The sequence below is a fragment of the Crocodylus porosus genome, unplaced genomic scaffold (genome assembly GCF_001723895.1).
Source record: "Crocodylus porosus isolate Cpor-Errol unplaced genomic scaffold, CroPor_comp1, whole genome shotgun sequence".
NCBI lineage: Eukaryota > Metazoa > Chordata > Crocodylia > Crocodylidae > Crocodylus > Crocodylus porosus.
Genome location: NW_017728951.1, coordinates 25,644,738 through 25,670,027, shown reverse-complemented (window position 1 = coordinate 25,670,027; position 25,290 = coordinate 25,644,738). Strand labels below are relative to the sequence as shown.

General features: G+C 47.2%; 1 protein-coding gene across 7 annotated transcripts in view; it reads right to left on the bottom strand.

Annotated features, from left to right (window-relative positions):
• The window catches only part of BTRC (beta-transducin repeat containing E3 ubiquitin protein ligase), a 140,517-nt gene that overhangs the window by 58,149 nt on the left and 57,078 nt on the right, over positions 1-25,290 (bottom strand). For 4 of the 7 annotated variants that reach the window (XM_019555890.1, XM_019555893.1, XM_019555894.1 and 1 more), the window contains one exon: positions 11,986-12,075. In XM_019555890.1, the coding sequence (XP_019411435.1) occupies positions 11,986-12,075 (90 nt within the window). Of the gene's footprint in view, positions 1-11,985; positions 12,076-24,193; positions 24,329-25,025; positions 25,155-25,290 lie in introns of all 7 variants that reach the window. The other 3 variants (XM_019555889.1, XM_019555891.1, XM_019555896.1) reach the window with 2 other exon arrangements.

Genomic DNA, 25,290 nt, shown 5'->3' with positions numbered 1-25,290 from the left:
TCTCCCCTCAGGCTTAAAAAAAAAAAAAAAAAAAACCCAGAAAAAAAAAAATTCTGCCCAAGGCAGAGGTAAAATTTTAGCCCAAAAGGTGAAATACTGGCAAAGTTATGAACAACAGAAAACGCAGTCTCGTCATGGGAAGCACTGGGAGCATTGCAAGGTCCACCAAGAATGAAACAGCAAACAGGGGTGCCCGATATAACCCGCAAAACCAAAGACTTCTCCTGATTGCTTTTGGCCGTGTTCAGTCCCGTACCACTGTGAGAAAGGAAATGATGTTGACCAGCACCGTTATAACCGAACTCCCATTTGCTGTAAAGAAGAATTACCGTTACTTTCTCTGTTGCGAAAAGTCCAGATTTACTGCAGTGACTGAAGATGTAGCAGTTTGCCTGGAATAAACAGAAAGCTTTAAATTCAGTTCCGTGGATTTACTGCTTTCTACACGCAAGCAAGCCGTGTGCAGTCAATCAGCGGGTGGGTTTGTATCGTGGAAGAGCGAGAGCAGGTCTGTACAGGACGACACGCGCAGTATATCAGCTTCATGCTCATGGTTTACATTCTGCTGAGAAACTCTCAAAAGAGAGTCTATTTGTGGACCAGTAATCAGGTTGTTGGGTTTGGAGAAGTGAAGAGAGGCTGAACAAATGCCCTGGCTGCAAACTGAAAGACAATTACCATAAACATGGAACACCCCCCACCCCCAAGATATATATTGCATTGCATTGAAAAAAGCAATACTACACACGCATATATACAAAGACACACATATACATAGACATACACACTATATACACACATACAGACACGCACATACACACACATTATACACATACATACACACACACACAATATATCCACACTGTATACACACACACGCACACACGCTATAGACGCACACTATATATACAATATACACACATACAGTATTGCTTTTTTCAAACGTCAGCCCTTCTCTGGGCCATGGAAAGGGAAAAGCAGGGACTGACTGAAAAAACAGGACATGGACATCAGGAGCGGGAGGCACTGTATTAAGGAAGTTACTTGCTTTTGCTATAAATTTCCTTACCCTGATGCAACCACTAATTCTATTCTCTAATATTTTTCTGCTGCTTTCTTCTTCAGAAATCCACCACACCCAAATTTCAGTCCCTCCCTAGGAATGCCCTTATCCCCTTTAAGAAAGAAAGAAAAAAAAACAGTCCTCAGGTTCGACTGACATAATTAATTTTAGTTTCTATTTTTAGTGTGTGCTGCTAACCTGAGTGTTTAGCTGCTATCTCTTGCAGAGGAAGGATAAGAGAAAGCCAGAGCCTTTGGATAATCATTTTGCGTTGCGTTCACTTTCCAACGTCACAGAAAATGAAGGTGAAAGAAAGAACAAAAGAGCATTCGGAAATGAGTGCAAATGTCTAATCCCACTTTGTAACCCAGATTCAGAGAATTATTCTGGAGCGGGAGTCACACCGCTGAAGAGGAAGGTGAACGAGCAGAAAAGCCTCGCTGCCGTTTTATCCGCCTGCTTAGGAACACAGCGAAACTTTGCATCTGATTCCCAACCTGGGGGTTTGGGTTCTTTGAACCAGCAGTCCACATTTTCCTAACCAACACTCCGATAAGACCCGGGTCTAAACCTCTCATTAGTAACAGCCCCGCTTGCAATAGGAACCTGGATGTGGTTGCTGAGATCTTTAAAAGGAGTTTCGGATGAAGACACACTGCCGGTGTACAGGGAGCACAGAAGGGGTAATTTAAAACCCATGTTTTTCCTCCCCCTCGCAGAAAACATGCCCGGCATTGTGCAGCTGTGCTGCCAGCTTCATCACTCCCTCCATCTCCACTCGTGCTAATTAAAAGGTTGATCACAGAACAATGCTCTTCTCATTAATTTCAGTGTTCTGATTGGGCAGGATCCCGGCTTGCTCCGCCTGATCTTTTCCACACTGCTGAAGTTAATGTGACAGGAGCCCGAAGATGGATTACCCGCTGCCATATTGCCCATCACCTCCAATCAGGAGCTATCTGTGTAAACTGATTGTTCTAATTTGCTCTCATTATTTTTACAATATCAGGAGAAAACGCACACAGCTCACTGTCAAGGCCGTGAAAATCAGCCATTAGTTAAATCCAGACACTGAGTGGCTTTATTAGAAGCACTGCAGTTTATTGATGCAGCTTCTGTAAACTAAGATAAGATCTGCCTCGTTTAAGCCTGCTCTTTCCTCCCCCCCCTCGTGCTTATGCAGCAAGGAAATATTTATTCGGATACTTTCGACAAGGCTTACTGTCCCGGCGCTGTTATCTTGTCACGTTGGTGTATAAAGCAGATCAGAAACAATGGATGTCTGGGTTGCGCGCTAGGACGCGCGGTGCCTCCATCGTGCAAACCTGCCGGCACGTCTCCGCTGCTAGTTCTAGTTTAAATAAAATGCAGCGCAACACTACGACTCTGGGTTTACAGGCGAAGGCAGCTTAAAACCATGCCGAACAGCGTCTGTGTGCAAAGGGTTAGGCTGGATGTGCGTGCGAGGGGTGGGGTGGCCAGGCTGGTGCAGCCCTAGATTATGCACAAGGTCAGTGATTTGTTTTGAAACAGAGAAGCTTATATGGTACCTGGGCGCTCGGAGTCAAAACCGTTAGGGCTGCTCGCAGGAGCTCCAGAAGAAAGGAGCAAGCCACGGAGATCATCTCCAAAGTAACCAGGAACTAGTCCTCCTACAGAAAAATACCGTGCTGCTACAGGTGCAATAAAGGCTACTCTGCCAAGCAGCCTCACAAGAGCCTCTACCAAAGTAAACAGATGAAGTACTGAGAAGTCAGTCTATTTTGATACAGGGGTGGTCTTGAGAAGCCCATTTGAGTTCTAAACCATTTAAAGTCCATATGTTGCATATGCAGGGAACGGCACTGTTTTGACTCCGGCCTATTTGCATGGTAGCAAGGGGAAATGGTAAAGAGGGGGATGATCAAGTATAGGGTGGCTTAGCTCCTGCTAAAAACGTAACCCCCAAACCGGTGCCTGCCATCCCGAAAGAGTGACAGGCAGAGCTCGGCAGCATGATCCTACATTTAAATAACAGCAAAATTAGATTAGCTCTTTGTACAGACCTGGGTGAACCAGAGGGGATATGCATCATCGTGCCAAAAAGTTCAATCCACTGGGGCACATGCAAAGTGACTGGGTCCAGACTTGCATTTTAGCTGTCAGACTTATTGTCAGGATGCTGTGCCAATATGCATGAGACCAGCTCGAGACTGCAATGGAGAGGACGGGGGGTGGGGGGTGGAAGCTAGGAACGGTTTAATTTTTAACCTTTGGCGAGTGCAATTTGCATAGGACAGGAACGACGCCTTCACGCGCGTCTTGCACAGCGCTGAGCATCCTGTCAATACTTAAGCTTCTTTATTAATATTTCAAAGGATTCGACGTTGGGAAGAGGCTCGTTTCCCCCTTCCCAAATGGAGGCCGGGCTGCCTCACCTCCTTCCTCCGGCTGTCCTTTCTGCCGTCAGCACCACCAAGCGCTTTTAACGTGTTTAAATCTTTCGAATACCCTCCAGCTTAGCTCTGAGAGTCAATTCTGGCTCCCCTTTTCCCAAAGCCAAGCTCCTGCTTTGTCTGGCAGGTCCGCTGCCCCTTCCGAACGGCTTGTGCTTGAAGGGGCGTGCCGCGCTTTTCTCCTTAAAATTCCTGCACTGAAAGACTGCACCATACCACACTCCGCAAAACGTGCTGATGGCACAAATTACAAGCCCCCAGCCGAACACTCCAGCCCCCACCATTCGGGCAGATTTATGTGGGCTCTTGCCGACGTTATTACAAGTCAGAGTTTATTGGGAAATTGTTACATTATGCGGAGTGTCTAACAAATTGCTTATGCTGCTATAATTGGATTACAACAGCCGCTTGCTCCCACCGGTAAGATTAGGCAAGTAGGACTCCTGCCGATCTCTGAGCGTTAGCAGTAATTTTATTTGCCTTGCCTCTCTCTTTCCTAACAACATGCCTCTTTCCCTGCCAGCTGTCTGCTGAAAAGGCACAGGCTTGTTCCTTGGCCCTAACAATGCAATTACAGCCCTGCAGATCGCACTGTTTGTGCATTAACTACAGAGCCAAAACGAGGCGAATTGATCGTTTGACTTTTGGAGCAGCCATGTGATCTCGGCGTGCGGGTGATCCGGCATGCATCAGTGGGCAATGCTGCAGTACATGCTCGATGATGAACTTGCTTCCGACGATATCCCCTCCCAGAAATGGAGGCTCTAGAGCCTCCCCCCCACGATCTGGATCGGTCTAGAAAGACTGTCGCCATTGCATCGGTTCCTTCGCTCCTGTTGAAATTGGAACTGGTTTTAGCATCGGATGCGTGTCACTCAAACATATGCATAGGGTCCCCGCAGCGAGTTGCGATCTAAACACGCCATTCAGATGGGGGGCTGGACTGGATGGCCTCGTGAAGTCCCTTCCAGCCCTGCTCTCCTATGATCCTATTATTCACAGCGTAAGTAGTAACCCAAGGACTTCTCATATTTTCCAAAGAAATTCTACTTGGGAGCCTTACATTTGGAAACAGACCACAGCAACACCTGGCCTGCCAATGCCGTTACTTGGAAAATCAAGTCCTGAGCCATTTGCGGAGGTAATGCCTGCCTGGACATTGTCCCAGGGGTGATCTTGTGCGAGGTGACACTTCTGGTTGTCTCCACAGTCATGTAGGGTTCAAAATGCTGGTGCCATTATACCTTCAACATGAAGGATACCAGACCATTTTAGCAGAGCCAGCTTTCACAAAGGGAGATGCCTTACTGAGTTCAATGAGACTGACTCTTCGTACTACAAAACCGTAGCCGGTGCTGAGTGCAAATAACCACGGCTCATCCTGCAGCATCACAATCCAACGCTCTCCCTAGAGCATCCACTTCTGCCACTGCTGGAGACTGCATACTGGACTGGATGGACCTTGGGCCTGACCAGTTTGGCATTGCTTATATCCTAACACACATGCACAGAAGGCTTCCAGCTAAAGACAGCTGGGCACGTTCTTGTTCTTGCGGAAAAAAAAAGCTGCTGTTCCATCTTTCATGCCCGTGCAGAAAAGGCAGGAGCTCAATTTTTAAGATTTCACTTAGGAAACACCCGATCCTTGACTGCGAGGAACTCAACTTCTTCCTTTGGGACAAGCAGGTCGAGTGAATGGTAATGCAATTCCAAGTCTTGGCTTTGGAGATGTTCAAGCTGGTGGTCAAAGCAGTGAGTTATGACGACCAGGTTGGCTGAACTTCTGGAATGTAAATTCTTCCATCACGTCCAGGGGGGCGGGGAAGAAATCTCATTCTACCTCTACAGCACAATTTGTGAGAATCCATACGCGTCCGGTATTTAGCCATCCTCGCCTCAAAGGTGATTTATGAGTCCTAACTATTATATTGATATTGCTTCAATTATCCTCAAAGGCTGTTCATAAAAAAAACCCAACCAAAAACGAGTTTAACTCTTGTTTAATTCATGGCTCTGCTGACGCATAAAATGGTTCTGGAGGTTGGGGGGGAGTGAAAAAGGAGACTGCCTAAAAGTGTTTGTGTAACTGGAGACTAAAGAAGCCTGTTAACATGTAGTTTAACACTCAAAAGAAACTCTGAACAGCTGAAATGCCTTATAAATAGCTCAGACCCAGAGGAAGTGCAAACGTCTGCATTGTGAATTGTAGATCTTAATTACAGACAATGGCTGGTACAGCAAGTAGCACGGAAAAAAAAAGTGAAACAGTTGCACTGTTCATGGTTGGCAATAATTCTTCAGGAAAATATTTACTATCAATCAGTTATGAGAAAAGGGACTCTGCGCTCATAAAACAGCACGTTGCTTCTCATACCAGGACCATTTTGCTTCAGCATAATCTGAATTTAAACAGCTTGTTTCCTGCGGATATAATTTTGGAAATAAATAAAACAAGTCTATCAAAATCTGGAGAATGTGCTATGGGGGGAGGGCGGGGGGAGGATATCACATTTCTTTTTTTAGTCATTTGCAAAGACATTATTAGACAGGGAGGGCGTGGGGTGGGAAAGGGACCTGAAGCAAAAAGCTTGACTTGACCTCCAAAACGAGAGACCTCAAAATTAAGGTTAAAACACGCCCCCACTCCCCACCGATGGCCATGAAAGGAAGATCAAAACCAAGTCAAGGCCTCTGAATCTGTTTGCGATGCAATGGTCTAAAACATTCAGGATTTCATGCTGCACTTCACATATTTAAAGTGTGTTTGTGGGCAGTCAGTGATCTTCCACAATGCCCTTCTCAAATACCAGTAAGCAGTTTGTGTTATCCCCATTTCACAGATGGGAAATCTAGCACCGAAAGGCAGTGACTTGCTCAACTTCACCCACGTCAATGGAATTAACTCAGTTCCTTGCTCCCTACCACTGGCTCTTTTGACCAAATGATGATTTTAGCACCTTTCATCCCTTGGCAATTTATACCCAATCTCTAACGAGGTCAGACTGACCATCATGAAAACACAGGCACAACAGGGTGGAGCGTGGCAGCTGTCAGACACCACCTGGTATCGCACATTGTTTCTGTCCCAGAGTTAAGGGGGTGGAAGAATATACTTTCTGATCAGAACTGCTGGGGCATATCAGGAAAGAAATGTAATTACTCATGTTGTTTCTATCCAAGAAACAGCCCTTTTATTCTTACATCTAGAGGATTGAGTGGTTTCAAAGCTCTGCAAAACTCTGCCTTCTGAAGAAAAATGGCAGCTCCGTGGTTTGGCCACAATCTACAACGGTTGCGATGCCTCTAGAGTAGTGAATGCCAGGGCCTTTTTATGGAGCAGGAGCTAGCAGTGTGATTTAAATAGATCCAAGACACATGCAAGAAAGATTTCAGATCGATTCCTTCTACCGTTATCTGTGGCATCCCACACAGAACCCCAAGTATTTTATTTTAAGGAGAACTTGTAGATCTGCAAATGCAAGGACAATGTTGTGCTTGAGTTTGCAGGCCAGCGACCGTATAGGCTTAGGACCTAAAGAGGAGCAGGCGCAGAAAGTGCCTGTACTACCACTGGACTACTTCTTCCATCATTTCTGAACACCAAAGGGGAAACTGGTTAGATAAAATTACACCTCCTCAAAAGAAAACCGTTATGTAAAAGTATTCAGTAGTCCTGAAGTTCTAAATATAGTGTCATCACTGCAGAGTAAAGAATTAGGGTCTTATATGCTAAAGAGGTTGGCCAAGCTGCAGGGTGCTACTGCGGCTTACTGAAGTACTCCTTTATCCAAACATCTCATTATAAGGCCCTATAATGCCTTGAGACTGGTATTATTTAGCTGTGTTTTAGGATCACAGGGCAGTAGGGCTGGAAGGGACCTCTCACAAGGTCATCTAGTCCAGCCTCCTGCTCAAGACGGATCAGCCCTGACTAAACCAAGTGTCCGTCCAACCTGCTCCTGACAACCTCCAAGGATGGAGGAGGTTGCAGCACTTCTCTGTGAAGTCTGCTCCAAAGCTTGGCCGCCCTCAGAGTCAAAAAGTTCTTCTTAATCTCCAGCTTCAGTTTCCCCTGCTGCAGCTTGAGGCCATGGCTCCGAGTCCTGCCCCCTGTGGCCACAGAGAATAGCCCTTCTCCACCCTCTGTAATTGCCCGCCAGGTATTTGAAAGGTGTTTTTCTGGAGAGGGAAGACTGAAGCATGGTCGTGAAGCAGTTTGCCCTAGGACCCAGGGTAATGGTGGCAGCTAGAAATAAAATCCTGACAGCTGGAAATAAAAGCCTGACAATCGTCTTATCGCTGCATGCACCGAAGCAAGGCAAACCAGGGGTGTAAACGCAGGCCTGATTTGTGCCTGGCTCCGGCAGGCCCAGAGATCCTGCTGAAACAAGTGTTGGTAGCGTAGGATTTTTTAGATTGCTAGGAAGGGAAAAAGTTCCTTCCCCTGTAAAATGGAGGTTCGAACACTGCTCTCATACAAAGCAAGTCTGAAGCTGGCCCGGCTGTAGACGTTCATACACAACAGACCTGTGCGGTGTGTTGACTATGTAGTGCCTTGGTGTGTCAACTGGCAAGTTTCTTACTAGAGAAAGCCCTTTGAATTAGAAAGGAGCCAGGGAAGAGGAGGATCTGGCAGGCCCAGGACGGACAGTGAGAGCCAAATCTAATCAAGTCCAACTGACGAGAACAGTAGCAGACAAGACATCTCATTCCTACCCATTAAAGGAAACAATAACACAGCCAAGGATCCTGTGGACTTTCCTGCATGGTCTCTGGCAGAAGAGCCGACTAAACCAAGACCTGCGCAAAACCCAGATCAGCTCCGTTGCTGAGAGGGGCAGAAATGGGCCCACCTTGGCACACAGGGAACTGAGATCAGCAGCAGAAAGCAAGTGGAATAGGATGCTGAATGGTGATGAGACACCACACTTGCAGGGCCAGAAGCATCCCTGGAATCGGTGACATGCCAGGGTTTGGAGGGTTTCCCCCACCCCCGTTTGTTTGCTTTTTAAACAGCGCACTCCTCTAATAAGGAATGGAGCATACACCAACGGCGCTGCCTGGCCTGGAGATCCTGGCTCGTGGAACATGGCACAAACAATAGAGGCAGATGCTCACTTGGCTGGGTTTCAATGAGCCTCATTAAAATCAACACCCTGTCCTTGGAGCTGAGGTTCAAGCTAGCTTCTGCCTCCTTCACCCAAATGCCACTAACTCCTGGGAACAGCATCCATCCTCAGCGGCAGACTAGGAGCAGCGGCGTGGAGGGAAGTGTGTCCCGTGTTGTTCTGTGCAGCTAAGATGTAAGGAAATTGCACACAGACCTATGCCCATTTTAGACACACGTCCTCTGCAGAAGTCACCATCACCTTTGTGGCCAGCAGAGGAGGACACAGCCCAACCAGGTACTTGGAAGGAGGGTAGTAATAGATGGTGTAGGGGACATCTCCATCCCGAAACACCCATGCACCCAATTCAATGAAACAAAAGTAAATGTCACAGCCTCCTCTCTCCATGCACACTGGGAAGCGTTTGAATTTCAAACGTGTCTAAAACAACCTTGCTTCCTCTCTGTTCATTTTGCTGTATCCAAGTACGTCCATGTTCCAATATGGTAGAGCTTCAGAGGACAAATTCCTGCCAAAAGGCAGGGATGAGGCCAACATGCATGCAAAAAAAAAATCACCAAAACTTGGGGGTAGGTTAACATTAGCATGCATCCCCCTCCAAGAGAGGCAGAGCACTTCACTGTCCAAGACGTTGCCAGCCTGTGTCTTATGTGAGGACTGGCTGTGAGCTAGGTACTGCACAAAACCCGTCACGGACAAGATCTCGTGATAGATCCAAACTTGACACTGTGTGGCTACCGGCTGACATCTTGACACTACATTGCAGAATACTCTAAGATGTTATTTAACTTCAACTGCTCTCTCCAATTTAGGAAGAATGACTAGCATGTCTGATTGCAACCAAAGGTGGCACAGACTATACCTATCTGAGATGCTCTCAGGGCCAATGGCTTCAATTCTAGAGCTGGGGGTTTCCAAACTGTGGTATGCATACCCCTGGGGGTTACGCAAGACATCTCTGGGGGTACGCAGGAGAAATTGTGTAGTGGCAGATTTAATTTTCATTATAATACTGGTTATTTAAGGGGTTAAAATACAAAATGCGTGCTGGTAGGTGTATGTGGGCAGCTGGTACCTCTGGAAAGGGGTATGCAATAAGAAAAAGTTGGGAACCTCTGTTCTAGAGGATGCAGGAGACCCTCTATCTGCAAGCCCAGCTGAAATGACAATGTCAGACACTGTCCAAGGTCGGAAACTGAATGCAGCGGGGCCGTGACATCAAGTTTAGCCACAATGGTGCCCAAGCAACAATCCTGCTCAGCAGCTGCAAAACAAGTCATTCTATTTTGAAACATGATCGAGTCAACAAGAGACTAAATGGCGAAGCTGACACGTGCCTGGGACTTGGTGCTGACACTGCTCCGCCGCACTAAGAAGGGTGATGGTAACGCTAGAAGTGTGGTCCTTTGAATGAGATAACAATCCCTTCCATCTTTTGCAAATGGACATCTCAAGAGAAGTTGAAACTCCTGGTACAACTGGAAGACAGTGAAGTAAAGGAACTTAGGCACCTCCTTGCCAGCAGTTCTCCTCTCCTTATAATTGCACTGTTCAAGTTTGAGACACCTATTAATCACAGTGGATGAAACCCAGCCCCGTGCAGGGGGCTAGCCCACAGCCTACCTACTCCACCCTGTGTTAAGCGCTTCCCAGGCTGTGCTGGTGGCTCCACTCTGGGTATTCAGCTAGCCGGGTTTTGAAGTGCTTTGATACACTATGAAAGGTTCTGAGCAAACCCATTTGTTTTATAACTGGATGGCCAGAGTGTCAGGAACACGCGAGTCAGTATTAACAGGAAGCAATTACCCAGGGTGGGGAAATGTATTCAGAAGAATCCTTATACCCAAGAGATGCAGGCTTCTGTCTCTGGGGCCAGAGATCAACCCTATCTCAACAACATGAAAGGTGTCTCGCAGTCTATGGCGCCTGGCTTGCAGCTTGTCAGCAACCCGGTGAAAATATTTATTAGGAGCGATTTGCTTTTCTGGCTTCCCCATAGATGGGCACCAAGCAGAATCTGGAGTCTGACTGCACATGCTGGCTGCTTTAGTCTGCTCATGAGCAGTTTTATGACACCAGGATACAAACCTGCGATACACAAAGGGCATTTTGCTGAGGGCTGCACTGGTATGCTGTCAAGGAGGATTTTACCTACTCGGTAAAAGAAAAAAAATGGGTCTAGCTTCAGATGTCAGTACGCAGTACTTTATCTCTTGAGCTGAGAGACCAGTCTGGCTGCTTGAACTGAAAAGCAGCACTTAATGCTGGGATATGTAGTTTCCATGGACTGCACCTCTAACCCATGACGACTGCAAGCTGAATGATGGCAGGTTGTAGGCCCACAAACTGCTCAGTGAGTCACCTGCATGCAGTGCCAGTTGTGCAACAGGCCCATTTACTGATGGAAAATAAAAAGGTGCCACAGCATCCAGCTTTGCACCAGTGACGCCCAGGCTGAAAACACAACAGCTGAGAGCTGGTTCAAAGGTGGATCCTGCATAGATCTCTCCAAGCTGAAAAAGGAAGCGAAAGGAGAAGATCCAAGGAATAAGCAGTGAGAAGAGGGGGTAGGTTTTATAGCGGTCGTGTTGTGGTGACAGAGGAGCAACAAACTGCCAGCTGGTTCCAGTAACAGATGGCTGCATGCACTGATCTGTCCTGCATGCCTACTTCCAACCTCCTTCCAATGGAAACATGAAGCTTATGCAAGGCTAAACATGTCCTTTACACAGGCCTTTTTATGCATATGGTATCATGGCTGGAATGTTTTCCGCTTGCGCGCACAATCCCTCATGGAGCTGGCTTCTTTTTCTCTAGTTATATTTAGGTTTAGGAAAAAGCTGGTGGTTATTGACATTTCAGCTCTTCCCCTTCCAATGGGCGCATCTAGTACATCTCTTCCCACTCCCACTGCTGTGTTGGGTTTCATTGTTAATCGGGCTTTTCTTGCGGTGCTGGGCATCAGAAAGCCCTGCATGCAAAGAGCCTCCATCCGGCACGTGTGGGTGTAACTCTGGGCAGTGACCGGCAGAGGGTGCTGGAGACAATCATTCGATGGGAAGAATACCCACCCCACCCCCAAACCCTCCTCCCTGGGAAGGACTTGCTGTTCCTACACATGCAGCCACCCTGTGGACAGGGGAAACCAGGGACCCAAACTCCCACTCCCCCTGCAGAAGCACAGCACCCCAAAAGGTAGGGGATAGGCCTTCCATGAAGGCCAGGAAGGTGGTCCAAAGCATCTGCTGTACAAAATACGTTTGTCATAACCCATTCTTCCAGGATAACCTCTCCCTGCTTAACAGCAAACACGCTGCTCACAAAAAAGACACCAAAATAGAGCCGCCCGATCACTTACTTTGGCCACGCAGTTTTCCGTCTTCATTGCGGTGCTTCCTAGACACACGGTTTCCTGGTTTAAGCACAGCCTGGCACAGCTGTTGTAGGTCTGTGGAAAGATGACAATGGCTCTCAACAGAGGGGCACAGTTTTGCTTTGCGGGCATCACATTGTTGGTGCAAGATACTCTCACGGCCCTCTGAAGCCACCCTACTGTATTTCTGAACCACTCTCCTCCTTAAGGAGGGGAGGTGAAGTGTGAAGGCTCGCACAAACAAATGTGCACTCTTCATCTGTACAGGGTGTGCGTGCACATGTGTGTACATAACATTATGCTAACCTCCATGCATGGATATATTGTATTTTTATTTACTTACTTTTTAAATAGAAGGGGAAAATATTGCAAACCATATGGGAATTTCAAGCTTTACCAGGAAAAAAAGGGAAGAGGGAGAGGAGACCAATTAGTTTAGTATTCTTTTTTCTTGCTTGTTTAGGAGTATAAAGACAAAGGGCGGAGGGAGGCGCTCTTTTCCTGAGCCTCTATGGATTCTTATAATAAAGTATTTTGGGGGAAAAGGCCCATTACAAAAGCAGATCTGATAAGCTGCAGACTGTACCTCCAGTCTCCCAGCTTCTGGGTGTTTGTCCTTTTGGATCAGACGTCCTCTGGACACGGGACATCTCTTCCTACCTCTTCAGACAATGGGAGACACCTCAGCCTCGGGAGACACCTCAGGGATGTGCTCTCCCCTCCTTTGTAAAGCCCTCTGAGATCACACCATGATAGGAAAGTAGGGCTGGAAGAGACCTCACAAGGTCATCCAGTCCAAACCTCTGCTCAAGGCAGGATGGTCCCTAATAAACCATCCCAGCCAAGTGTCTGCCCAACCTGCTCTTGAAAACTTTCAAGGATGGAGCGTCTACTACTTCTCTAGGTGCCTGGCTCCAATGCTCAACCACCCTTGGAGCCAGAAAGTTCCTCCTCATCTCCAACCTGAATTCCCCCTGCTGTGGCTTGAGGCTGCTTCTCTGAGCCCTGTCCCCTGTGGTCAAGAGAGAAAAGCCCATCTCCATCCTCTCTACAATCACCCTGTGGTATTTGAAGACTGTTAATACGTCCCCCTGCAGTCTTCTCTTCTCCACACTAAATGAATGAGATAATGCATGGAAAGTGCAATGGACGGAATAATTAAGAAGGCTTACGCTGCAGTTTGATGGGTTTTGCTATTTAAGCTCAGACATCCTAAACCAGACGGGTCTCTAAGGCCCCTCTACATGTGCAGGTAAAGGCATGATGTGATCTAATGCATGATTGTATCTCCTGCCAGGACACACGTGCATGGCAGGAGGTGTGGTTGGGGGCTTGCGCATTATATCTCATTGTGCCTTATGCTGGTGCAGGGGGAGCCTGATGCCACCAGCAAGAAGCAAGGGCCCGCAGCTGGGAGCCCCACACACCCCAGTTGAAGGGCACATCGTGCACCCCCAGACCTGGAGCATCACTGCTGCAATGCTCTCCATGCCCTGGAGGTGCAGGAAACCCCTGGGCCCAGAAATCAGTGTCCCCAGGGTTTCTCACACCCCTGGTAGGAGGAATTGCCTCTGCAGCAATCCTCCAGCTTGGGGGGCCTCCTATACCCTGGAGCTCTAGGGATTAAGGCAGCCATAATTCTGGGGGTCCCAGGGTTTTCAGCAGCCCTGGACCTCAGGGATGACAGATGCCTCAGTTCCTTAGGCTCCGGGTATTTATGTTGGGCATGGTTCACCCCTCCAGCGAAAAGCCCAGCAGCTGATGGGACTCCCAGCTGCAGGGGAGACCCTGCTGCACATGCAAATCAGAGCTAGATAGCAACCAGCTATAAACTCAGTACACAGTTCCAAGGTCTAACTTTACAGCTGATGGGAGCTTTTTATTGTGTGATAACTATCTTGCACGTGTAGCTGGTCTCCAGGTAGCTGCATAATTAACCAGTTAATTGGGCAACACTTGTAACACGTAGAGGGGGCCTAACAAAGATCTTTTCTTCCCAAGCCCGGTTTGATAACACTCGGTCTACCGGTAACAGGATGACTGTGGCACCCAGAAGCTGCAGATATGAATCAGGACCCTGTTACATTAAGTCAGGAACAAACAGAGAACAAGAGCTCAGAATCCAAGTAAAGGACAGCAGAGCAACGGGAAGAGCACAAGGAAACAACACCAGCGCCAGGTACTGAACTATCACTGAAGGCATTGCAGCAAAAGGAATATTGGAGAAGTTTACGAGGCATCTCCTTCCCAAATCAAAGGGCAGCAAAGGAGAATGGGATGATGTAGCTGGGGCTGGTCCTGCTTTCAGCATGGGGCTGGACTAGATGCAACGTCCTGAGGTCCCTTCCCACCCTCACTGTCTGTGGTTCTGTGAGAAAGCAGGAAAGGGGCTTGTCTACAGATGTTAGAAATGGGTGACGAGAACTGCTGAGCCTCTTGATAGTGGACCAGAGGATAAATAGGGAGCAATGAACTGCCTTTATGGAAAGGCAATTTATTCTGATGCCTTACAAAGAAATGCCCTGGTAAACCAAAGAAAGGCAGGCTGCACACTGCACAGGTCCTTGCAAGACACATGGAGGGGGGCAGTGGATGGGAGGGGCCATGCAGGGGCATTCAACTCACCCAGGGGCCTTCAAGGTCTTCCTTCCAAAGTATCAGTTTATTCATTCAACCCCAAACTTGCAAGACACCATGACACTCTCAGTCCACAGGCTGTAAAGGCCCAGATGCCTTGGCATCTCCTCCCAAGCCAGTCACCAGAGCCAACCTCCAACCTCCCCCTTTGATCTGGTTCTTCCCTTCCAGGCACCCCACGCTGAACAGGCTCAGCTTCCCTCATGAGTCCAACGCTCAGTCCAGGTGCAGACTGACGGCCCACAGCTCGGTGCATAAACCTTTCCACCCGGGACGGTGCTCATCCGCTACTCTTCTCTGGACTTCCTAACTGAGAAAGGAACAAGCGCCAACAAGACTGCAGGATGCTCTGGCTCATGCCAACATCCCTCCAAGCCAGAACGCCAAGACCTGGCGGGAGAGGGTGGGGAGCAGGCAGCACTTGGCAATTTCCAATGCTGGATCCCAAAGGAGACGCTGAAAGATGGGAGTGCATGAATCCTCTCAAACAGCCCTGTGTCACATGGGTCAGCACAACGGGTCTAGACAAAACCTGGGATTAGGTCTCAAGCATAAAGGAGCTTGATGGCCTCCACCTCCCCGAGGAAATTTGCTGACACCATAAAACCATCCGTTTGCTACGCTGAGCGCTTCCTACTCAGGGAACAGATGAGAACCAAGTGTTATGAATTATGATTTAGAGGTGCACTGACCTAACTGGTAAGGGGAGGTATGGACACTGCCTGCCTGCGCTGCGCTCCAGACTATTCGACTCAAACCTCATCCAAAGTGGATTCAGCCTGTAATTTGAGGGGAAAACCCTTGAGAAGTTGATTCCTTGTCCCTTGTCAAGACATCTGCATCTCTGCTTCCCCGCCCATGAGTTGGGGATAGAGCTACCTGCCTTGCAAATCTATTTGGAGGATCAGCCTTTGCACGGTGATTTGAAAATATCATGTGCTATGTTAGTGCTAAACCATCAGCCACGTAGTTCTTCCTCCGCACTTTGTCTTGCCATGAAAACGGTGAAAGGAGCTGAAACTTAAAAGGAACATGAAAAATGCTTGAGTCTCTAAGAAGAGCAGTGAATCCCGGTGAAGATTTATACATGCCCTACAGCAAGCTCAGGAAGGTCTCAAGCTAGAACTTAAAGGGTGAAGCAAGCGCTCTTCTAAATTAATACAGAAGTCAAAGTTATTCAGTCACAGACAGCGCACGCACGCATGCATGCTAACAGGTTACAACGAATATCGGGTGGATGTATTCCTTCCTTCCGCAAGTCTCCAGTTCCCAGATCTGTTTTTTGCCTGGATCTTATCTCAAACTGAGCTTTGGTGCTACAGCTCATAAGGCTGCCTGGGAGACTAAATGCTGACCCCAAGTCTGGGAAGAGGAAAAACTTTTCAGATTGCCTTAAAAATGGACACCTTTAAAGTTCTTATCTCGTCTGAAGGTGGCCAAGTTTTTCCTCGCCCTCCGTCGAGATAACAGGTTTCCGTGCCATAGGAAGCACTTTGAAACGGTAGCCTGGTTCAATGCCAAAGGCAGATAGCTTTGCGTTGGAGTGCTTTAATATGTTTTTATATTGCGTATAAAGCATGCAAACATAAACCAGTTTGTTGAAAACTACCTTCTTTGTGGAAGCTGGCTGTAATTCTGAACAAGTTTTCAATTTTCACACTGCTGCTAGGGTAAAACATTTTAAAGAGTTTAATTTTTACAGTGGCTTCAATGACACAGGATTATCTAACAAAGTAATGGCTAATCAATAGAGGGTTTAGTTGTCAGGTGAAACATATAACACACTAAAAGGGATTGATTGCCCGACTCCTCCTTATTTACTAGGAGGTATATATTTAAAATGACACAAACTTGTTACCAACTGCATTCCTTTAACCTTGCAAAAGCCGTTTGAGAAGAGTGTTAAGCAGCCCTATAGCAAAACAAGCTCTAATGAAAAAAATAAAAAAACCCTACAACTATATGGCAGCCCCAAATCATGTCAGGAGCAGGGGAGACCACAAAGCAGCATTCGTTCTCGGCCAACGGCTTAAAATGCCACAAGATGCTAGACTGCAGTTCACTAAACATTGAGTTTTTAGCTGAATTTGTTCCATAAGTATTTTAAGTTGGGTTTTTTCCAGTGCTTATGTGGCTCCGTCTGATAGACTGTCTATTTAAAGCTAGAGCCCATGACCCTGAGTTCCTTGAGCTCACGCTTCCCCCCCCTCCGAAATGATAGGGAATGAAGGCAGCGAGCCCGGCTGAAGTACCGAACCCAAAGTGGAATTGCGTTTATATGGATTTCAACTTGCGGAAAAGCCATTTCTTCGGCCATTAATTCAGAGAATCCCCAAGTCTTTGAACAAAACTCCTCTTTTTAATAGACACTGCAACCCAGGAGCTCAATAAGATTTTTTTCCCCACTAGTTAATAATTACATGATTTATCAGAGAAAGATAACACTAATAAAAACACAGCAAAAAGACAGAGCCCATAGCCTTCCTCCAAGTCATTTTCAGGGAGCAGATTATTAAACTGCTTCTTTTTGAACAAGGGCTTTTGTAGCTAAGCACAAATTGCCAAACGGTAAGAAAAAAAAAGAAAAAAAAAGAAAAAGTTATTAGACTCCGAAGGATTCAGCAGAACTGGGAAGATATATAAACAAATCACTCCAGCAGATTTGGAAAGATCGCTTTCATCTCGCTTGCAGAGTCTTGGGAGACCTGCATTAATTACCCTTAAAGGTCTTGCACATGGACTACGGAAAAGAAATGCACTTTATTTATTTATTTCAAATGAGGTGCTGCTTTGGAAAGTATTAAATAATGTCTATAAATGGAAAAGCATCTTTATAAATGGGTAATTAAAAAACCAGAGACTAAAATTAAGTCAAGCTGCAAAGCATTACCCAGAAGCCACTGTGATGAATATACATACGTAGATATAGATATTTACATTTTTTAAGATTAAAATGTGGCTCTCCACAGCTTAGTGGGCTTCCAGGGGTGGGGGAAAGGGGGTCTCCGCGGGAAGGTTGTAAGGCAAAATTCACACTCGCCAAACCCAAAAGCTAACACGCTTACGGGACTGTCCCAAAAGCGCAGTTTGTCATATTGCAATTACACCTTCCGACTGCGAACGGCAGAGTCCTTAATATTGCCACTAGAGGGAAGAAGTGTCTCAACACATGGCAATGGTGGATGGGGAGTGGGTTTCCTTGAGCAATTACCATAACAAAGCTCCCTTGGCTGTGTGTACCTTCTAATTACTCAGTACAATTAAAATGACTAACTTAAAACAAACAGCAAAACCCCCTTTCCAACCTGCCTGTTATTTGAGCTGGCATTAAATCTTAAAATCCACCCCCACCCCCTTCATCCATCAAAGCAGGGAAAAAGGGGGGTATGTCACCATGCCACCACAGGGCTATTCAGCAAAGTCAAAAGCATTTTAAAAAAAAGAAAAGAGAAAAGAAAAGAAAAGAAAACAAAGAGCAAGGAAAACTGGATCTCTTGTAAAAAAGAAAAAAGAAAAAAAGAAATGTCGTGGTATTTAGCCATCTGGTAGCTGCTTGAAAACAAATTGCCCTCAAAAGAGCAAAATACAGTATGTCTCCTCGCAGTTCACTGGCTTATGAATCAGACTTTTTTTTTTTTTTTTTTTTAAATGTAGACACGCTAATGTCAGACTTTTGAGCTGCCGTGGCTTTTCCCTCCCGCCTGCTCCAGAGCGCAAAGCCAGGCCGGGCCCAGCCGGAGCCGATCAAGTTACTCTGAACCTGGGCGGGCGATTTGCAGCCTCTCTGGGGCAATGAGCGCTCAGAAACCCTCTGGACTTTCAATTATTTATTTTTGGCAGTGACTGGCGGATCCGCAAAGGTTTAAATCTTCCGTTTCACGAGGCTCGCGATTAAGAGAAGATGGCAGCCGAGTGATTTTTCTTGCCATTGACAATTTGTGACACTTCTCCAGCAGCGCGCAAGGTGTTGAAAACCTGGCAGCTGTTACCTCCTGGGATGCAGCTCCTTTTTTATCCTCCCCTGACAGTTTAACTCAATGGGTCAGCACCTTTAAAGACGGCAAAGTATCACTGGAGTGGATGGAGGCTTGAATTACGGCGCCCTCCCTAATCAATGTAAACCCTCACTGCAGGTGAAACTCTTCATCTATAGAGGTGCACAGGGGAGGAAAATGTAATGCCCTGAGCCAGATGGTTTTCATCTTGTTTTTTAAAGAAGAAAAGAACAAGCTAACAAGGGGACAGCCACTTTGTTAGCTTCTTGGCCTCTCTCATGGCTTCGGATCCGCAGGGTGCCAGCCGCACAAGGGGAAAGAATACAGAAAAACATAAACACTTAAAGAAATATAACTGGGGGGTCGACAACATGCTGCTTTCAAAGAGGCAAGAGCCCTGCTCAGGGCTTTATTTATCACGGCCCACGTTCTTCAGATGGTAAGTGGACACGAGCACAAAAGGCAGGGGGAGTAAGACAAGGCTGGCAATTTACTCAATTACCGAGGAATGCAGAAATGCAGCGAGGCTGACAGATCCCATTAGCACGGATGCTGAAAGGACCCAGTGGATTCTGTGCCACGAGGCCCCGTTTTTGTCGGGACTCGGGCTCCGGCGCCTCCCTAATGCTCTGGATAAACGTTGGCTGCACATTAAAGAAATGGATCCCTTTTTATTCAGTTTTGGGAGGGGGGAAACTCCCCCTCCCCCCGCCCCCTTTTTTAAACAGGCTATTAAGTATTTATTACTTTAATGAGGCTTTGCACCTAACTTCTTCCCAGCACACATTATTAAGAGGGAGAAATGCATTAAGCAGGGCAATTCGAAAGGGCCCCGATCCGCTGCTCAGGAAGAGGAAAATTGGAACTGCAAACTTCTCATCTGGATTAAGGGAAGCGCCTGCAAACAGGCCTTCAAAACTTCCCTTTGTGACGCACGTTGGAGGTCATTTGGAGAGGGATGAAACATGCCTGAGCACAGGCTACAAGTAAAATGTCTGATTGCCACTGCCCTCCATCTTCCCCTGCCGGGTCCTTTTGTCTGTCTTCCCGTGCTGTGGTTTGTCTTGCATGTGAAGCTCTTCCGGGCAGACTGGTGCCTATCCTGTCTTCAAAACAGGCCCTATGGCAGGCTGTGGGCACTATATTTGCTTTCCAAATGTAATCCTAAATCCCAACAGCAGTCAAATTCTGTGCCGAAATGCTGAAGCAGGGCGAGGGGGGGGTGTCCATGCCGAGGATTTTTCCCCTGCCTTCTACCTGGAAGTGCTGCAGAAAGACGGCGGAGGCCGAAGTCCGGTTTGCGGCACAACATGCATTACAGCAATCCTGCTGCCATCAGCATTTCCCCACAAGGCACCTTTGACACTGCCTTCCCCCACACAGCCCGCCCACGGAAAGAGCCCTGACAGCAAAAGGCACTTCATTATTACTCCATTCAAGAGACGGAGGGGAGATTTTTAAACAAGCTGCATTGTGCCTATCGCCTTTAAAAACCGGTGGGGTAATCAAGTTCAGGGCAGCCCCGGACAGCTGCCCTGTGACCTACTCGTGTTGACCCCCGCTATTCATCACTCTCCTTCGGACGATGGGGGCAAGCTCCTGGGGACTGACCACCACAATAGACAGATACAAGCCAACAATAATACGGTTCTTGCAAAAAAAACAGATGGCACCGCAATAAATTTACAAATCTGCATTCATGGCTCTGTTTAAAACACCCAGGAGCTAAAAGGCTTGAGGGGCCCCCAGAGAGCTTCCCCTTCCCAGTTTCTAAAGGCCAGCTCGCTCCCCAAGACTATTGAGCTCATGTTCTTCATAAATGAAGGATGGCGACGTAGCCCTTAAAATAACAAATGCCTGACCTAATCAATCCAGCATTTGGGTCTAGCGCTAAATGATAGGCACTGAAAACTAATTACGTTTTTTGGCAAGGAAGTTGAATTCAAATGGAAACACACAGGTTAAAAAGGCACTGAAGCATTTGTGAGTCCCTTTGAAAGGGCTGCGCGCACACGCACACACACAGGGCTGGAGACAGCAACCTGATTCAATAACTCATGCATTTATTTTTAAAATGAATCAGATTAGTCCCATGTGTGACCTGCCGGTCCATCTGTATGTGCTGGACTTAATGGGCACTCTTCTCACGCTTACTTCAGTTTGAAGTATGAGAGAGATAAATTTAGTTTAATTTTCAACAGATCAAGCTATCCATTTTCCAAATGGACCATCTGGATCAGCCTATTAAAATTAATTTATAACTTTGCAGTGTGAAAATTCGTTTGTTAGCTTAAATAAAGTTGCCAAAAACTTTTGCCACTTGTCATTGTTTTTTCCAAGGGCTGTTTTTATACCAAGGCTGTCGGTTTACACCTCTCCGTTTTATTTTACCGTAGCAGACAGCTCTCAAGAGTAAAACCTTCTCATCCTTGCTTCAATGCCCTGTGTAACAGCCCAGCCAACAATGCCATGTTTCTCATCTCCTTCTGTTTCCATCTTTTGTGCCGATCTCCATATCTACCACCACGACGGACCCTTGAGATGGCCCACTCCTGTCCAGGTTTGCCGGGCACCTGCCCTACCTTGGTTCACATCTCTAGAAGTGCACCTCTTTTATCAAGTCCCTTTCGGCCAAGAGCACTGAATGCCGAGGACTGATTGCGCAGGTCCATCTTGCTAGGTCCAGAGCTCCAAGCCTGCCATCTGAAAAGAGTGGTGTTGCTGAGGAAGAGAAGAACGGCAGCATGACGAGCACCCTGTCCGCAGACATAACATCCTCCTGACAAGGAGCTACATCTCTGTGCCACGCGTGCGGGCCCAAACTCCAGCTTTTTACAATGGTGCAATGGAAAGATGAAGCGTAAATCTACCTATTTATGCAAGAAGCATACATCTACCTAAATCACAGGGGGATGTATCAATTTTTGCAGGTTGATCGTGGTGTAAAGCTCTAATTCTGCCGTTATTTTGACTGGTGGGGAGGACCTGCTCCTCGGCACTGATTGGTGCAGAGGCCCCCGGGGGCGAGGAGGGATGAGGGGGCAGCTGCCATCTTGTTTGCTGCTCTTCGTGCCGCCCCGCCAACCAGCACCTTCCCTCACCGGGGAGCCAGCATTTTATTTTTATTGAGGTTTTGTTGTTGTTGATTTTGCGGACAATCCCGGATTTCGCTATTTCCACGAAATCTGCTGAACTGTGAATTAAGTAGGTCCCTAAGCATACGATCCTTCCCAAACGCAAGCCATTGCTGCATTCGATTCCCCATGCCTTAATGTTGGGGGGGAGAACGGCATAAAACTGCACCTATGCATGCCTTGGGCTGTACCTAGACTGAAAGCCTCGGACAGTTTTGTGCCCTCACTAATGGCTTAAGACGGCAAGTATATTCACGGTCCTGAAATGTTCATTGGAAAGATGGGCTGGAACAGATTAGCCCAGCTCTCCGCTCAAGGCAGGAGCATCCTTGACTAAACCACCCTATGCATGAATCCTATACACGTTAGATGTTAGATCAGTGGTTCTTAGCCTTTTTAAACACCAAGCACCTCTTGATTGACTCCATAACACTTGTGAATTGAGCAGCACCCTGCTGCAATGACTCATTTATTTATGACAGTGCTTACCTCCTTTCAGAGGGGCTGGGTAGAGGGGGCATGGCAGAAGCTAGGCAGGGAGCCTGCACTTATCCACTCACACCTCATGGCACCCCCCAACACCCTGGTTGAGAATCACTATGGTGGATCAATCTTCTCATAGGCACAAGAGCTTCGGTCAAGAGGACGGTAACAATTCCCTGCGACTTATGGAAGAAGGACCCGACTCTGCTACAGAGCCATCTTCTCAACGCCCAAGGTACTAGGCTATGATTGAATACAGCCAGGGGTTTTAAATGACAGAAAATGAGGGTTGAAGGGACCTCAGGAGGTCATCTTAGTCCAACCCCCTGCTCAGAGGAGGACCAGCCCCACTTAGATCATATGCACTGGCAGCAGTAATAAAAGGCAGAGCTCTGGGTTCCTGCCTGAAGTTCCTGAGACTGGTCAAATGATTAGCATTGAAAAGAAATGGTAGCACCTGCCATCATGCTTCTTCAGAAGAGCATCTCAAACTAGAATCAGATCTCATGCCTGTTCTTATAGATCCCAGGAGGATTAGCTAGAGATACTGCTTTACTGATTCATCCAGCATCTTCCCAGAAGGCTTCCTTTTTGCCAGACTTCTGCTGCCTGCACCGCTGGCTTTGTGGCATCTGAACCTGTGGAAACTCAATGCTGTGACTGACTGGCCTTGGCTGCTGCGAGGAGCACACAGTTGGCTCTCCATACTGAGATATGCAGACACTACCCTGAGTTACTGAGGCTAAGTCCTCTTCGGAGACAGCCTTCTAGAGTATGATGCACTGTCCCCATTTCCCAACTCCCCTTCCCCAAGAGCCTTAGGTCCTTTCCTCTCCTGATCCTGTTGGGAACAAAAAGAATGGACCGCAACTCCTGCCTTTCTCTTACGGAGAGGGCTCCAGACCATCAACCTGTATTGGAGGTATCCAATCACTTCTATCAACCTTCAGGACCCATTTATCTGATGAAGTAGACAGCCAATTCTGTGCTCTTTGGAGAAGTGGGCTATCTAGCCTTGCTTTTGAGTGGACTGATCTAAGGTGAGGTCTTGCTGACTTCTTTGTACAAGCAGACTTTTGGGAAACCATCTCTGTTCCATCGGCCCACACACGTTCCATGTTCTGCCGTGATGCTCATTATCTTTGGTTTCTCAGCTTCTCAGTACGAGCAGGGAATTCAATCCTTGTTACAAGTATGCATCGTCTGATTGCAGTCTTACAGCTTGCGACTAAGCATCCAGCAGGTTGTAGGAGATGCGGAAGTCCCTAATAGGAGATGACAAATCTTTTGCTCCTCTTATTCCTGGACACTGTGTCGGACTGGAAAAGGCTGTTTACAACTGAGATTGCAGAACTCAACTAGGAAATTCTCTGGTGGAACCCATACAGCTTTGTCCACCACAGGCAAGTCTGACTCTGATCCCGAAGCTGCAAGAAGGGTGTTGGCACCCATGCAACCTCCTGCACAGAAGAAAAATGGGGCAACACCATGATAAGGGCAGAAGGTTAGGGAACTAGCTAACAACAAAAAGAGGTAAGCAGATGAACAAAAGCAACATGCTAATCTCATGTCCCTTCTGGGCCGGAGAGTGCATCCTCACACCATGGAAGGCAGGATGAAGCTGCATCATGATCTACAGCAGGGGTGTCAAGCTCACCTTGAGCCCAAGGCCAGATCCAGGCTGCAGGGTTCCTTGCAGGGATCCAGAGCCCGGGGTGTGCAGTGGTAGCAGCTCTGGCAGGGGTCACACTGCACAGCTCTGGCTACATGCCCCATGCCAGACCCAGAGCTGCCACGGCCACTGCTATGTTCTGCAGTGGCAGCTTTAACTGGGGTATGTGGCAGCTCCTGCACGGGGACAGCGGCAGAGGAGGTAGGGTTGCAGCAGTGCCAACAGGCAAAGCAGCTGGGGGGATGACTGGGACTGTATTAGCACTCGCTCACCCTCCTGCCACCAGGGGCCAGGTCCACCAGAGCCGAAGGGCCCCGGATTCTGTGGCCGGCTGCTCTTCTAGTCACAACCCCAACTTCTGGTGGCTGTACATTTGACACGGGATGAATAGACCCTTCTGCTGAGGCCTGGGAAAAGAGGAATTTTTTAATGAAATAATTTTCCTTAAAACACCTATGACTAGAAGGGTTGGTCCCTTATCCAGACCAAGGTATTTACACTGCACCTACTACCGTAACATCAAAGTGCTTAATACACACTGTAAAATTAACCTCATGTACAGGGAGGCTAGTTTAAAAGGCCTCTCTTTCTTGCTAAGCCAAGATGGGGGAATCCCTAAAATGGCTCTTTTGATTGCAACAGGTAAATCATTCTTTTTTTTGGAATGAGGAAAGAAGACAGAGTTCAGGATTCCCTCTCTTTAAAAAGGCACTGTGGCATTTATTTCTTGAACACCACAGTGTTCAGTAACGCATAGAGGAAGATATACTTCCTACTTCAAAGAGCTTAAGCTAACACAGAAAGGAACTAGCTTTTATATATACAAAGGGATTGCATGAAATGTTTTCCCTGCTGCCGTCCAGGTTTTCATTCACAGGAACTTATTTTAGAGGGAAATTAAAACAGCTATTTTTCGGTGATTGGCCCAGACAGTGTCTCCAAGAAAATCTACTTTTCTCGGGTGGTATGAAGCTTAACTGCTTGAGATTCTTGGAGGCAAAGTCTCATGGGAAGGCAAAGCGTACTGTAAAGGAGAAAGGAGGATTACTACAAGACAAGGCTGGAGCGTTCTTGATGAATAGCAAGTAAAGAAAGTTCAGCTACCAAGTCACAGTTGACAGTGCTCCACAGAGCAGGCTGGTTTCCTCCGATAGAGTCATCACTCTTCATATTTAAGAAAGCCCAACTTGTGTGCTTGATTTTCCCAGGTACAATGTTTTGTGCATGCTCATGCTGCCAAGGAAGGTAAAGAAAGGACTTTCAGATGCCTCAGCATGACATGTTTGCCAGTTAAAAATCAGGCTGCAGCTTCCCAAAGTGTCTTAAGATCCAAGTAGCTAGAAAGTTTTACTGTATTTTTAAAGAGCAT